This window comes from Trichechus manatus, unplaced genomic scaffold (genome assembly GCF_000243295.1).
Source record: "Trichechus manatus latirostris isolate Lorelei unplaced genomic scaffold, TriManLat1.0 scaffold00050, whole genome shotgun sequence".
NCBI classification, from domain to species: domain Eukaryota; kingdom Metazoa; phylum Chordata; class Mammalia; order Sirenia; family Trichechidae; genus Trichechus; species Trichechus manatus.
The window spans coordinates 10,364,649-10,380,409 of record NW_004443986.1 but is presented as its reverse complement, the minus strand read 5'-3'; the positions used below and the strand labels follow the sequence as shown (position 1 = coordinate 10,380,409).

The following is a 15,761-nucleotide window of genomic DNA, read 5'->3' as shown; positions in this document are numbered from 1 at the left end:
GATGCAGAACTCAAATACTAGTAAGAAGACCAGACTTAATGGTCTAAGACTGGAGGCACCCCGGAAAGCATGGCCCCTGGTCTCTCCATCACCCCAGAACTAAAACAATTTCCGAGGCCAACTCTTCAGACAGGGATTGGACTGGACTGTGGGACATAAAGTGATACTCGAGAAGAATGTGCCTCTTAGACAAATAGATATAAGAGACCAAAGGGGCGGGTTCTGTCCAGACGTTAGAGGGGAAGGCAGAGAGAGTAAGGAGCTGGTTGAATGTTCATGGGGAATCAGGGGCAGAGGGGAGGAGTGTGCTGTTGCAGAATGGGGTGAGCGGTTGGGGTCTCATAACAATGTATGTTAAAAAAAAAATTCTGTATGTGAGACTAACTTGAAATGTAAACTTCATTTAATTACATCAATTAAAAAAAAAAAACTCCCACAAGTTCACAATGTAAAAAATAAAATAGCTAAACACAAAGAAAATTCATTACATTTAATCCAAGTATGAGATTATTAACAATATTGATACCAAGTATGTAAAAAATACACCTAACTTCAAATGTTATTTTCCTTCTCATCAATTTTAATAGAAAGAACTTTAAAAGTTACTCATTAGCAAGAACCAAACATTAAGAACTGAGATGCAAAGAACCAACTGGTCACCAAAGATAATCTACAGATTATATCATCTAGGCTTGAACAATCTCAGGTGGTTATATAACAACTTAAACTCTCAAAAATATTCCTGAATTTTATCTGTTTCCTTTTTTAAAAGCAATTAATTTCTTCTGTGTTCACTAGAAAAGAAAAAGTACATTTTAATCAATTTATTATTTCATTGAACCAGATCATGTAACTACTGTGAATAAACAATGAAGGGCTAAATAAGCATCAGATTTTGGAACTACAATACATATTCCACCATGTCAAAAGAACTAAACACTTATTTCCTACCTTTTCATCGCTGATGACTTTCAATACTTTGCATCTGTACCAACATTTATCTTCAGAAAACAAGCCACCATAAATCTTCAAGAGAAAAAGAAAGCAAAATTTTAATTTTAATGACATAAAGCATGCTAAGTAGATCAGAATAATGGTTACCACTGATGAAGCACTGATTATATGTCAATAAGCACTTTATACATAACAATTTATTTAATTCTCACAACAACACTATGAAGCAGATATTTTCCCCACACTATGCCCAAAGGCTTAAACTAGGAAGCTGCAGAACCAAGATTCAACTCAGGCAATCTGACTTCAGAGTCTATTACACTATTCTGCCTCTCAGAAGAAAATATAAAAAGGAAAGAAATTAAAAAAAAAAAAAGGCACAGTATCAAAGGCTTAAAAATCATACTGTCTTAATCTCTGCAGACTAAGTGGTACAATTGTTTTTGAACATAAACATGCCAAGCACATGTCACTATGTCTAATCCTCAAACATGTAGGAGCTGTATTTCCTACCAGCCAAAAAAGATTTTTACACTTTTTACTTTATATATAAGGACTTTAGTTTGTAAAAATGGACAAAATTAAATTAAATAATATCCTCAATACTGAATTTTCATTTATTTTAAATTCATATGTTAGTTTAATTACGTTTAACAAAAGAACAAAGAGAATGTCACATACTTTAAATCAGAGTTTCTCAATCTCAACACTATTGACATTTGGGGATGGATAATTTTCTTTGAGGAAGGGGATGTCCTGTGTACTGTATGATGTTTAGCAGCATCCCCCCTTGACTCTATCCACTAGTCCAAGTAATACCCTTCCAGTTGTGACAAACAAGTGTTTCCAGACATTGCCAAATGTCTCCTGTGGGGGAAGCGGATGCAAAATCATACATTCTTAATGGGGACAATATCATCTCCAAAAAGGGGAAAATTGGTTCTTGGGGGAAGGGGGTGAAAATGTCTTAGATATTATATTACAATGGTTTGTAGCCCTCCAAAGCTCAACCCTACTTGAAAACATAAACAGATACACAGTATACCTGTAGTATTAAAATTTCATGATGCAGTGTGGGTGAAAATTTTTGGGAATCATACATTCAATGAAAGTCTAATATCCAAAATTTATAAAATACTTCTACACCTTAACAACAAAAAGACAAACAATCCAATCAAAAAATGGGTGAAGGACTTGAATAGGTATTTCACCAAGGAGGATATTCAAATGGCCAACAAGCACGTGAAAAGATGTTCAAAGTCATTGGCCATTAGAGAGATGCAAATTAAAACCACAATGAGATACCATCTCACCCCCAATGGAATGGCAATGATCAAAAAAAGAGAACACTAGGTGTTGGTGAGGTTGTGGAGAAACAGAAACCCTCATCCATTACTGGTGGAATTATAGGTTGGTACAGCCACTGTGGAAAATAGTTTGGCAGTTACTCAAAAGTTGAAAATAGAACTACCATTGCTGTTGTTGTTAGGGGCCATCAAGCTGGTTCCAACTCATAGCTACCCTGCGTACAACAGAACAACTGCTCAATCATGCGCCATCCTCATGATCATTGTTATGCTTGAACCCATTGTTGCAGCCACTGTGGTGTCACTGCAGGTCTCTCCTGCCAGTCTCTCCTTCCTTGGTGGTGGTGGGCTCCTCCTTCTGCTCTGGAATTGGCTCTCTTTTAAGGCAAAACTGACCAATCCCCTTGGTGGGCCACAATTATCTTATTTGCACAACCCTGCCCAATCACCTGGGTGGGAGCTACAAGACTATGGCAAGAAAAGCCATATAAATAAATCGTCTCACTGCAGGCCACCCGCTGGCTTTTCTAGCCATGGTTCTTTCATATTTGGAGGATAACTTCCCCCTTCCAATCACTTTACCAGTCCATAACAGTCATTAACAATTAGTCCTTCAATAGGGTGAGTTTACTCTGGTACCAGCCATTCAGGTCTGCTGTGGGTTTCCATCTGATCTGGTCAGGTTCTCCAAAAGTCATCTCATCTCTACCCTTTCTGGCCTCTGACAAAATTCAACTGAGAGAGATTATTCCTTTGCTCTGAGTCTCTCTCTAGGTATCAGCATAATGTTAGGTTCCCCCCGCTGCATAACCCATTTATTCATTCCTTTACCTTCAGCTATTATTTCTCCTTCCTTCCATTTGTCATTTATTTTTATCCAAGCATTTCCACCTTGGGAAGGAACTCAGGTTCAGCTGCTGTACCAGTCCAGATTGCTGGTAGCAAGACCAGTCTAGCAAGTGCTTCCTCCTCAGTAACAAAGTACAAATCAACTGAGACACACAAATGCTAACAATGCAAATGCTACAATGTGTTCAATTAGCACTTAACTCCAGTTTTTTTCAGCTAACGTTCAACAACTGGAGGGCAAAAGAAAGCACTAATGGTACCATACTTTGAACCATCTTACTTTACTTTTCAGTAAGCAAATAGGTTTAGTAGCAAAAATAACTGATAATCAACCCGTTGCCATCGAGTCGATTCTGACTCAGAGGGACACTACAGGACAGAGTAGAACTGCCCCATAGGACTTCCAAGGAGTGGCTGGTGGATTCGAACTGCTGACCTTTTAGTTGGCAACCTGAGCTCTGAACCACTGCGCCACCAGGGCTCCAACTGTACAGCACTTTCCTTCAAGCCAGAATCCAACCAGCAACCTAAGAATCACCATAGCTACAACCACTACAGTCCTCCGCTCTACCAGCTGAGCTATCGAAAGGTACAGTGTCTTATCCAATTTCAAACTCTGCAAAACGTCCCATTATTCTTAAGTAAGCCTTTGTAATAATACACAAATATAATTAACAATTTGGTATAAGGCAAGTGACAAACATAGTGCATCACTGCAGTCTAAGGTATGAGTGGATATACACGTATCCAGGAATAGAGCTGGAACCAAGTAGAGGAATCTGAAATTCTGATTCTGAAGTTCTGTTAATGTAACAACCACCACCACCATACATACAGCAAAAGTTCATCCCAAGTAGACTTATTTGTTGTTAAAACATATTCAGAACTATTTATTCACTCCCATTGTGCCTAGTTCGAGTCTTTTCCTCCCACAAACCTACTATTTATAGCCTATCACCTGCCTACATGGTGAGGGGGAAAGAACCACCTGGTCACTAAGAATAATTTATAAAACACAATCCAATCAGAAGTGGGTGAATAATAATTTATAATCAGAAGCCTATTATTGAAGTTAGTTTGAATTTTTTGGTAAAGAAAATAATTTATTATGCATTCAACAAAGGAAAGGGGGGTATGTTTTTAATCAATTTATAAGAATATTGGACATTATCATGCTGTTGTTGTTAGGTGCCGAAGAGTCAATTCCAACTCATAATGACTCTATGTACAACAGAATGAAACACTGCCCAGTTCTGCACCATCCTTACAATCCTTGTTATGCTTGAGCCCATTGTTGCAGCCACTGTGTCAATCTATCTCGTTGAGGGTCTTCCTCTTTTTCACTGACCCTCTACTTTACCAAGCGTGATGTCCTTCTCCAGGGACTGATCCCTCCTGATAACATGTCCAAAGTATGTGAGACATAATCTCGCCATCCTTGCTTCTAAGGAGCATTCTGGTTGTACTTCTTCCAAGACAGACTTGTTCGTTCTTTTGGCAGTCCAAGGTATATTCAGTATTCTTCACCAACACTGCAATTCAAAGGCATCAATTCCTCTTTGGTCCTCCTTATTCATCATCCAGCTTTCACATGCATATGAGGTCACTGAAAATACCATGGCTTGGGTCAGGTGCACCTTAGTCTTCAAGATGACATCTTTGCTTTTCAACGCTTTAAAGAGGTCTTTTGCAGCAGATTTGCCCACTGCAATGCATCTTTTGATTTTTTTGACTGCTGCTTCCATGAGTGTTGATTGTGGATCCAACTAAAATGAAATCCTTGGCAACTTCAATATCTTCTCCATTAATCATGATGTTGCTTATTAGTCCAGTCGTGAAGATTTTTGTTTTGTTTATGTTGAGGTGTAATCCATACTGAAGGCTGTGGTCTTTCATCTTCATCAGTAAGCGTTTCAAGTCCTCTTCACTTGTCAGCAAGCAAGGTTGTGTCATCTGCGTAACGTAGGTTGTTAATGAATCTTCCTTCAATCCTGATGCCGCGTTCTTCTTCATATAGACCAGCTTCTCGGATTATTTGCTCAGCATACAAACTGAATAGGTATGGTGAAAGGTTACAAGCCTGACGTAAACCTTTCCTGACTTTAAACCATGCGGTGTCCCCTTGCTCTGTTCAGACGACTGCCTCTTGATCTATGTACAGGTTCCTCATGAGCACAATTAAGTGTTCTGGAATTCCCATTCTTCACAATGTTATTCATAATTTGTTATGATCCACACAGTTGGATGCCTTTGCATAGTCAATAAAACACAGGTAAACATCTTTCTGGTATTCTCTGCTTTCAACCAGGATCCATCTGACATCAGCAATGATATCCCTGGTTCCACGTCCTCTTCTGAATCTGGCCTGAATTTCTGGTAGTTCTCTGTCAATACACTGCTGCAGCCACTTCTGAATGATCTTCAGCAAAATTTTACTTGTGTGTGATATAAATGATATTGTTCACTAATTTCCACATTCGGTTGGATCACCTTTCTTGGGAATAGGCACAAATATGGATCTCTTCCAGTCGGTTGGCCAGGTAGCTGTCTTCCAAATTTCTTGGCATGGAAACGCCTCCAACACTTCATCCGTTTGTTGAAATATCTCCACTGGTATTCTGTCAATTCCTAGAGTTTTGTTTTTCACCAATGCCTTCAATGCAGCTTAGACTTCTTCCTTCAGTACCATCAGCTCCTGATCATATGCTACCTCCTGAAATGGTTGAACGTCAACCAATTCTTTTTGGTATAGTGACTCTGTGTATTCCTTCCATCTTATTTTGATGCTTCCTGAGTCGTTTAATGTTTTCCCCATAGACTCCTTCCATATTGCAACTCGAGGCTTGAATCTTTTCTTCAGTTCTTTCAGCTTGAGAAATCTGAGCGTGTTCTTCCCTTTTAGTTTTCTATCTCCAGGTTTTTGCACGTCATTATAATACCTTACTTTGTCTTTTCGAGCCATGCTTTGAAATTTTCTCCTCAGCTCTTTTACTTCATCATTTCTTCCTTTCTACTTTAGCTACTCGACGTTCTAGAGCAAGTTTCAGAGTCTCTTCTGACATCCCTTTTGGTCTTTTCTTTCCTTCTTTTTAATGACCTCTTGGTTTCTTCATGTATGTCCCTGAGTCATTCCGCAACTCGTCTGGTCTTCAGTCATTAGTGTTCAATGCATCAAATCTGTTTTTAAGATAGTCTATAAATTCAGGTGGGATATACTCAAGGTCGTACTTTGGCTCTCATGGATTTGTTCTAATTTTCTTCAGTTTCAACTTGAACTTGCATAGGAGCAATTGATGGTCTGTTCTGCAGTCAGCCCCTGGCCTTGTTCTGACTGATGATATTGAGCTTTTCCATTGTCTCTTTTGACAGATGTAGTCAATTTGATTCCTATGTATTCCATCTGGCAAGGTCAGTGTGTATAGTTGCTGTTTACGTTGGTGAAAAAAGGTATTTGCAATGAAGAAGTCATTAGTCTTGAAAAATTCTATCATGCGATCTCCAGCATTGTTTCTATTACCAAGGCCATAAATTCCAACTACCCATACTTCTTCTTTGTTTCCAACTTCCGCATTCCAATCACTAGTAATTATCAATGCATCCTGATTGCATGTTCAATCAATTTCAGACTGCAGAAGTTGGTAAAAATCTTCAATTCATTCATCTTTGGCCTTAGTGGTTGGTGTGTAAATTTGAATAATAGTCGTATTAACTGGTCTTCCTTGTAGGTGTATGGATATTATCCTATCACTGACAGCATTGTACTTTAGGGTAGATCCTGAAACTTTTTTTTGACGATGAAGACAATGCCATTCCTCTTCAAGTTGTCTGTCATTCCTGGCATAGTAGACCATATGATTGTCTGATTCAAAATGGCCAACACCAGTCTATTTCAGCTCACTAATGCCTAAGATATCGATGCTTATGCACTCCATTTCATTTTTGACAATTTCCAATTTTCCTAGACTCATACTTCGTACATTCCATGTTTCAATTATTAATGGATGTTTGCAGCTGTTTCTTCTCATTTTGAGTTGTGCCACATCAGCAAATGAAGGTCCCGAAAGCTTGACTCCATCCACACCATTAAGGTCAACTCTACTTTGAGGAGATAGCTCTTCCCCCTTCGTATTTTGAGTGCCTTCCAATCTGAGGGGCTCATCTTCCAGCACTGTATCAGACAATGTTGCACTGTTATTCATAAGGTTTTCACTGGCTAATTCTTTTCAGAAGTAGATGGCCGGGTCCTTCTTCCCAGTCTTAGTCTCGAAGCTCAGCTGAAACCTGTCCACCATGGGTGACCCTGCTGGTGTCTGAATACAATGGCATAGCTTCCAGCATCACAGCAACATACAAGCCCCCACAGTATGACAAAATGACAGACGTGGGCGGGGGGCAGATGGAGAACATTATCATAGGCTACAAGAATACTAAATTTAAGGACCTAGTTACATTACAAATTGATTCTGATGCTTAGCTCAAGGCCACATTCCTTCCTTCCTTCTAAACTTCTTCTTATTACACATTTTTATACATGCCATTGGGATTTTAATTATTTTAAAACAAAACTTACACAGGCACATTATTTTATTTAAAAAAAAAAAAACAAAACGAAAGCATACCAATAAGGGTAACAAGACCTCCTTCCCACCACTCCCAACATGTGCCTCTTGAAAATAATTTTACATTTATACTAATTTTAAGTATACACTAGCATATATGTATATGATTTCTAATTGCACAACTGGATTCATTTTACATACACTATTCTGCACTTTATTCCATATGACCATACATAAATCTACCTCACCCATATACACAACCAGGATTAGGAACAGGGTACAGCAAGCCAGGCAAGAAAATTTAAGAAGGCATTCACTCTCAGGCTCCTGCAAGTGCAGCATGGACACTTGCATGACCCTAAGAGTGAGTGCCTCTTTAAGGGCAAAGTGTTCAGGGTGCAATATGTAGAAGCAGCACTCACATTCAGGTATCAACTCAGCACTTCCATAAGGTGAAGAGAGACCTTCCTTAAATGGTGCGCTTGCCTCACCCTAGTATACCCAAATCCACTGCCACTGAGTACTATAGGACAGGCGCAGTGGTTAAAGTGATCAACTGCTAACTGAAAGGTTGGCGGTTCAAAACCATCAGTGGCTCCAAGGGAGAAAGATGTGGCAGTTTGCTTCTGTAGAGATTTAAAGCCTTAGAAATCCTATGGGGTCGCTATGAGTCGGAATCGATTCAACGGCAGTGGGTTTGGTTTTGGTTTGGTTTACAGGGTTTCCAAGGCTGTAAATCTTTATGGAAGCAGACTGCCACATCTTTCTCCCATGGAGCGGCTGGTGGGTTCAAACCGCCGACCTTTCAATTTGCAGCCGAGGGCCCTAACCACTGACCCACCAGGGCTCCTAAACCCTAGTAAAGGTCCTAAAAACTACTACAGAGAGTCTCCAGATTATAAATGTCCTATTTACATACGATCTGCAGTTACAAACCAACCCCTGTAAAGCCTATTATGTTAAAATTTGAGGTATATACAATGATTCCTAATAACGGGTGCTAATTTGTGACACACATCAAACCATTATTATTACTGTATTATTATGTTAAAGATGTTTTAGTACATCCGAAGTGTTTAATGTTTTTCATGCATAGAAAGGTACACTATACACCATATACTAAGACAAACATTGGACCAACTGACGTTAGATATGAACTGTACCTGCGATGGTTAAGGTTGTGTGCCAACTTGGTTGGGCCATGATTCTCAGCGGTTGGTAGTTACGAATGATGTAGTTTGGCAGTTCTGTAATGGTGTAATTTGGCAGTTACGCAATGATGTAGTTATACCCCACTTTGTGATATAATGTAATCACCTCCATGATGTGATCCAATGTGATCAATCAGTTGCAAGGGGAGTCTCCTCGGGGGTTTGGCCTGTATACAATATATATGGATGTTCTGGCAAAGCTTGCTGGATTTTGCTTGCTCTGGATCCTCCTGCATCCAGCTCATCATCATCTGATCTCCAGTTTTTGAGGCTTGAGCCAGCGGCCTGCTGTATTACCTGCCAATCTTGGATTCATCAGCCTTAGCAGCCCATGAGCCAGCAGCATGTCATTAGACCCGCCAATTTTGGGTTCATCAGCCTCTGCTGCTATGTGAATCAGAAGCCTCCAGTCTCATGCGTGACCCACAGACTTGGGACTTGCTAGCTTGCCAGCCTGTACAACTGTGTCAGCCTTCTCCTTGATATAAATATATACATATATGAAGGAAAACGCTGACACAGTTGTGTGTGTATATGTATATATACTGTCATGGATTCAATTATGTCCCCCAAAAAATGTGTGTATCAATTTGGCTGGGCCATGATTCCCAGTACTGTGTGATCTTCCTGTGTTGTAAATTCTGCCTCTATGATGTTAATGAGGGAGGATGGGCAGCAGTTGTGTTAGTGAGGCAGGACTCAGTCTGCAAGACTGGATTGTGTCTTGAGGCAATCTCTTGAGATATAAGAGAGAGAAGCGAGCAGAGAGACAGGGGGACCTCATACCACCAAGAGAGCAGTGCCGGGAATACAGCACATCCTTTAGACCCAGGGTCCCTGCACGGAGAAGCTCCAACTCCAGGGGAACAATGATGAGAAGGCCGACAGAAAGAGAAAACCTTCCCCTGGAGCTGACACCCTGAATTTGGACTTTTAGCCTCCTTTACTGTGAAGAAATAAATTTCTTTTTGTTAAAGCCATCCACTTGTGGTATTTCTGTTATAGCAGCACTAGATAACTAAAACATAGACATAGATAGATATAGAGACATGTAAACCTAACCCGTTGCCGTTGAGTCAATTCCAACTCACAGTGACCCTACAGGACAGAGTAGAACTGCTCCATAGGATTCCCAAGGAGCAGTTCGTGGATTCAAACTGCCAACCTTTCAGTTAGCAATCCAACACTTTAACCACTCTGCCACCAGGGCTCCACCTATATATATGTATATGTAGACTGTGGTCTTTGATCTTCAGCAGTAAGTGCCTTCAGTATGGATTACACCTCAACATTAAAAAAAAAAAAAAAATCCTCACAACTGGACCAATAAGCAACATCATGATAAATGGACAAAAGACTGAAGTTATCAAGGATTTCATTTTACTTGGATCCCCGATCAACATCCATGGAAGCAGCAGCCAAGAAATCAAAAGATGCATTGCACTGGGCAAATCTGCTCCAAAAGACCTCTTTAAAGTGCTGAAAAGCAAAGATGTCACCTTGAAGACTAAGGTGCGCCTGACCCAAGCCATGGTGTTTTCAATCACCTCATACGCATGCAAAAGCTGGACAATGAATAAGAAAGACCGAAGAAGAATTCATGCCTTTGAACTGTGGTATTGGTGAAGAATACTGAAGACACCATGGACTGCCAAAAGAATGAACAAATCTGTCTTGGAGGAAGTACAACTAGAATGCTCCTTAGAAGCAAGGATGACGAGACTATGTCTCACATACTTTGGACATGTTATCAGGAGGTATCGATCCCTGGAGAAGGACATCATGCTTGGTAAAGTGGAGGGTCAGTGAGGAAGAGGAAGACCCTCAACGAGATAGACTGACACAGTGGCTGCAACAATGAGTTCAAGCATAACGATGGCGCAGGACTGGGCATTGTTTCATTCTGTTGCACTATGAGTCACTATGAGTCAGAACCAACTCGATGGCACTTAACAACAACATGTATATGCATATGTGTATGTGTGTATATATGTACATACCCATATATATACACTTTGCTAGTTTTGCTTCTCTAGAGAACCCGCCCTAAGACATTTGGTACCGAGAGTGGTTCTAGAGATAAAAAATTGTAAAGACAAGTTTTCTGAATTGGTTCCCAAATCCAGTCAGTCTTAAAGATGTTGATGATTCTGCTTCCAGTAGTAAAGAGGGCATCACTAATCCATGGTATCAGGTGGCAATAGAAATACACAAAGTACCACCACCAATACTTCAACTATTTGTGAAAGGCGAGGCTCTGGGTGATGGCATGTTTGACATTTTTCTACAATTCTGTCAGAATGAAAAGTATAAGGAAACTGCTTGGTTGGTTCTACTTTTGCTAGACAAAGTGATGAAAGAAAGAGATAAGCTCAGGACTTCAGAGTCAAAGCTCAAGCACTGCATAAAAGACCTCAAAGTTGCCACTTGTTCCTTGAAAGAAAACCTTATTCCTTGTAGTAACAGAGTTGATACTGCCAAAAACCAAACCCAGAGTCTTATCATAAGAGTCTGAATTACATCAACAATTTAATTCCCAACCTCAAATGGTGTGTGAAGATAAAATGAGGGCACTGACTGGGAAGAAATGGGATCCTGAAACTTGAGATGGGGACGTATGGGCAGATAATCAGGAAGCCCCTAAATTCCATTGTATCACTCCTGCCAACAGAATCAGCTCTCTTACTTCCATCTGAAGGAATTATTCCATCTTTGCTAAGCCACCCTTCCCAGAAAAGCATTAGCCCCTCCACCCCATCTGATGAGATTAACCCAGCTGTGTCTGAAAAGCCTTTGTCTGAGTCATTCCCTGGAAGGCATCTGAGTCATTGCCTGGGGTACAGACTGAGGCAGGTGCCTTACAAGACATTGCTGAATTTTCTCAGAACACATCCTCACCACCCATTTTGGCTTCTAGACCTACAAGGAGACTTAAGTTTCAGCAGCCCCAAACAATGAAGTGCAAAGTGTGACACACAAGGAGGTATGCAACACTCGAAAACAACTTCTACTTTTATAATATGCACCAACAGAAACCAGGGAAATATGTGTGGGAATGGCTATTAAGAGTGTGGGATAATGGTACAAGGAACATAAAGTTGGATCAGTGAGTTATGAATATGGCCCACTAAGCACAGATCATTCATTCAATGTTAAAGCTTGAGATGTTAGGAATGGATCTAGTAATTTATTTGGTTGTTTCTCTGATGCATGGATTATGCAGTGGCCTACACTAAATCAAACTGAAGTACCAGACCTGCCTTGGTATATTGTAGAAGAAGCTATTAAAAGCCTTAGGGAAATTGGCACGTTAGAGTAGATTTATCAGGTTAGACCCACAGATCCACACGAGTGTCCAGAAGACACACCTTTTACCAAAAGGTGAGGAATAAATTTGTGAAGGGAGTCCCAGCAGCCCTGAAGACTGTTGTGACTGCTATTTTATGTAAGCCAAATTTGACAGTGGGAACTGCCCTAACTGAATTAAGACATCTAACTACAATGAAGCTGACTGGACCCAATGGTGGTAGGGGCCAAGTGGTGGCACTCAATTGACAAAGACAAGGTGGGCGTGGTTACTGTAACGGACAGCGGAGTCAAAGCAGTAATCAGAATAGTCTGACTCTTATAGACTTGGCGTTGGCTACTGAGTCGTGGCGTCCCTAGGAATGAAACAGATGGAGACTCTACTATTTACTTAATCTGTACAAGTGGAAGAATTCTAGGTCAAGTGAACAGCAGTCTAACTCCAATCACCAGATTAGAATGCCACAGCCCTCAATCAATTACCAGAACTGAACCAGTTTACAGACTCACAACCCCTTGAATGAAGGGGAGTCCAGGCCCCCTTGAGGAAGGACCACATTTGTGATGGTTAAAGTCATGTATCAACTTGGGTGGGCCATTATCCTTAGTGGTTTGGCAGTTATGATGTAGTCTGGCAGCTTTCTGAATGATGTAATCACCTCTATAATGAGAGCTGGTATAATGTAATCAACTCCATGATGATTTCTGTTGTGAGGAGCCAATCAGTTGAAAGGGCATTTCCTTGGGGGTGTGGCCTGCATCCACTATAGGTGGACTTTCTGGCAAGGCTCACAGGCTTTTGCTCACTCTGGATCCTGCAGCTGGCTCCTGTTCGTCTGACCTCCAGTTCTTGAGACTTGAGCTAGCAGCTTATCTACCAATATTGGGATTCATCAGGCTCCACAGCCTGTGAGCCAGAGGCCCCCTATCTGACTTATAGTCCTGGATTTGCCAGAACCTATGGCTACATGAGTCAAGAGAAGCCTCCAGCCTGACCCACAAATTTGGGACTTTCCAGCCTCTACAACCACATGAGCCATTCCTTTATATAAATCTATCTATGTGTGTGTGTATGTATATATATACACACACATATATATATACACACATATATACGTTTATACGCTGCACTGGTTTTGCTTCTCTAGAGAACCCAGCCTAAGACACCACTACACTGACAAAAATTTATGCTGTGAATATTTCTCGAAGTGTTCCCCAAAGGGACCTATGGCCTTTTACGAGAGAGACTATTCATTGGGGGAAAGGAATTAATGAGACTTTTCAGGGACTGCTAGACTCTGGCTTTGAACTGACACTAATTCCAAGAGACTCAAAACGTCACCGTGGCCCACCAGTCAGAGTAGCAACATATGGAGGTCAGGTTATTAATGGAGTCTTAGCTCAGGTTCATTTCACAGAGGGCCCAGTGGGTCCCTGAAACCATGCTGTAGTGATTTTCCCAGTTCCAGAATGCATAATCGGAGTAGATATACTCAGCAACTGGCAGAACCCCCACACAGGATCCGTGACAAGTGGCAGAAGGGCTATTATGGTAGGAAAGCCAAGTGGAAGCCATTAGAACTGCCCTTTATCTAGGAAAACAGTAAATCAAAAGCAATGCTGGTTCCCACAAAATGGCGCTCTAGGCAGAAGCACCACGCCGTCCCTTCACAGCAAAGATCCGAAAAACTAAGCCGAACAGAGAATACAACAATCCTCAAACCCTAAAACATCAAACGAAGAGACAAAGAACTCAGCCACGCACCAGATGGAGTGAGAAAACTGACAGAGAACGGAGAGCGAGGAGAGATTCATGCAGAGGTCCCCTACCAGCTAACGCAGCGTGGATCCACCATCTTGGACTCCTATCGGAGACCAGCAAACAGGGGGAACGAAAAAGCAGCCTCACGGAGCGTCCAGTGGGAGACAAAACAGTAATTTGCAATATATGCTTTCCCACCCCTCACCCCTCTTCACCCCGACTCGGCCTCCTCTGCTTCCCGCGGTCACAATCTCTTGACCAAGAAACACTGGCTGCTTGGATTCCACACACCCGAACGGGCGGCTCTCTGAGTGCCATTTGTTGGTTGCTGGTGTTGCTTTTTTCCGCTTCTTTTGATGTCTTCCTTGCCTCTTGCCACCTCCCCCTCCTTTCGCTCAAGTACCTCGCTCCGTGCGCCATCTTTGCTTCTTCCTGAGGGGCTACAGAGTGCCGGTAATTTGTGATATACGCTTTCCCACTCTATATTCTTCTTCACCCACACTCGGCCCCCTCTGCTTCCCGCGGACACAGTCTCTTGTCCAGAAACACCAGCCCGCACTAGCTGGCTCTCTGAGTGCCATTTGTTCGCTGCTAGTGTTGTTTTTTTTTTCTGCTTCTTTTGATTTCTTACGTGCCTCTCGCCACCTCCCCCTCCTTTCGCTCAAGTACCTGGCTCCATGCGCCACCTTTGCTTCTTCCTGCGGGGCTGCGGAGCTCCGTTCAAGTGTGGAGCTGCTTCCCGGTTTGGGCTGCCGTGCTGGTGGGATCCCAGGGCTTTTGTTTGTTTGTTTGTTTTGAATTGTTTGTTTGTTTTCTTTTCCTCTTCTTGAGCTGGGAGCCCTTTCTGCCCAGGCTGAGCTGCGTGGCAGGGAGACTCCCCTTTCGGCTTCCACAAACGTGCAGAGGGATCCCTGAGGGCACTTCTTTTTACGTTGTTTTTTTTCTCCCCCCTGTTTCTTTGGGGGCCTTTCTTGTTTTTGTTTTAATTTGTTTTGTCTTCTTTTTCCTCTTTTTCTCTTTTTGACTTTCTTCATTGCTCAGTTTCTAGTCTCTCTATATCTTCCTTCTCTTTCTGTTCCCTGAATACCTGGTATTGTATATCTCTACGCTTTCTAGCCAGGCTGTACTGCAACACCTGAGAGTGACTTCACCAGACCTCACAGCTGCACCGGTGGGATCCCTGGGAACTTTGCGGTTCTTTAACCTTTCTGATTCTTATTTAGTCATTCTTCTCTTTTCTTCCTCCTCCCCCTTCTGTTTTTCTCCATTTCATAGTCTCTCATCTCTCCACTCCACTGGCAAGCTCCCCCAGCATTCTTTTTTGTTTGTATGTTTTAGGCTCCTGTTCCTCTGTCCTCTCTCCCATATCCATCTTAGCTCCACACATAACAATCTACCAGCTGCATCCTGCCTACCTGCACCGTGCGCTTGACATCACACCACCAAGCAGCACAGGCACAGCCTACTGGAACCTGCCCTGCACTGATTACCGACCCGCTCTGGTGGCTGCAGTAAGTGCCACAAACAACCCATCCCAGTGGCTCCTCTTCAGCTAGACCTGCCCTGCTGTACCACATCAGAGTGACTGACCCTGCCAGTTGGAGAAGGAGGCGAAAAGTATTGTGCCCACAGATAAGCAAACAACAAAGAACACACAGTCTGCCTGCTCAGACATAGTCAAATTTTTTTTAAAGAAAGGGACGAAACAAACAAATCTACATTCAATAAACGAGAAAAATAACTACTGAATGCCCCGAAGACAGCAGACAATAACAAAACATTTACAAAAACAGGACAGGATGGTTCCAGTAGG

The 15,761-nt window shown here is 41.8% G+C and overlaps 1 protein-coding gene across 3 annotated transcripts in view; it reads right to left on the bottom strand.

Annotated features, from left to right (window-relative positions):
• The window catches only part of STK31 (serine/threonine kinase 31), a 124,063-nt gene that overhangs the window by 89,725 nt on the left and 18,577 nt on the right, over nt 1–15,761 (bottom strand). For all 3 annotated transcript variants that reach the window (XM_012555859.1, XM_004377458.2, XM_004377459.2), the window contains exon 5: nt 952–1,026. In XM_012555859.1, coding sequence (XP_012411313.1) covers nt 952–1,026 — 75 coding nt within the window. The remainder of the gene's footprint in view (nt 1–951; nt 1,027–15,761) is intronic.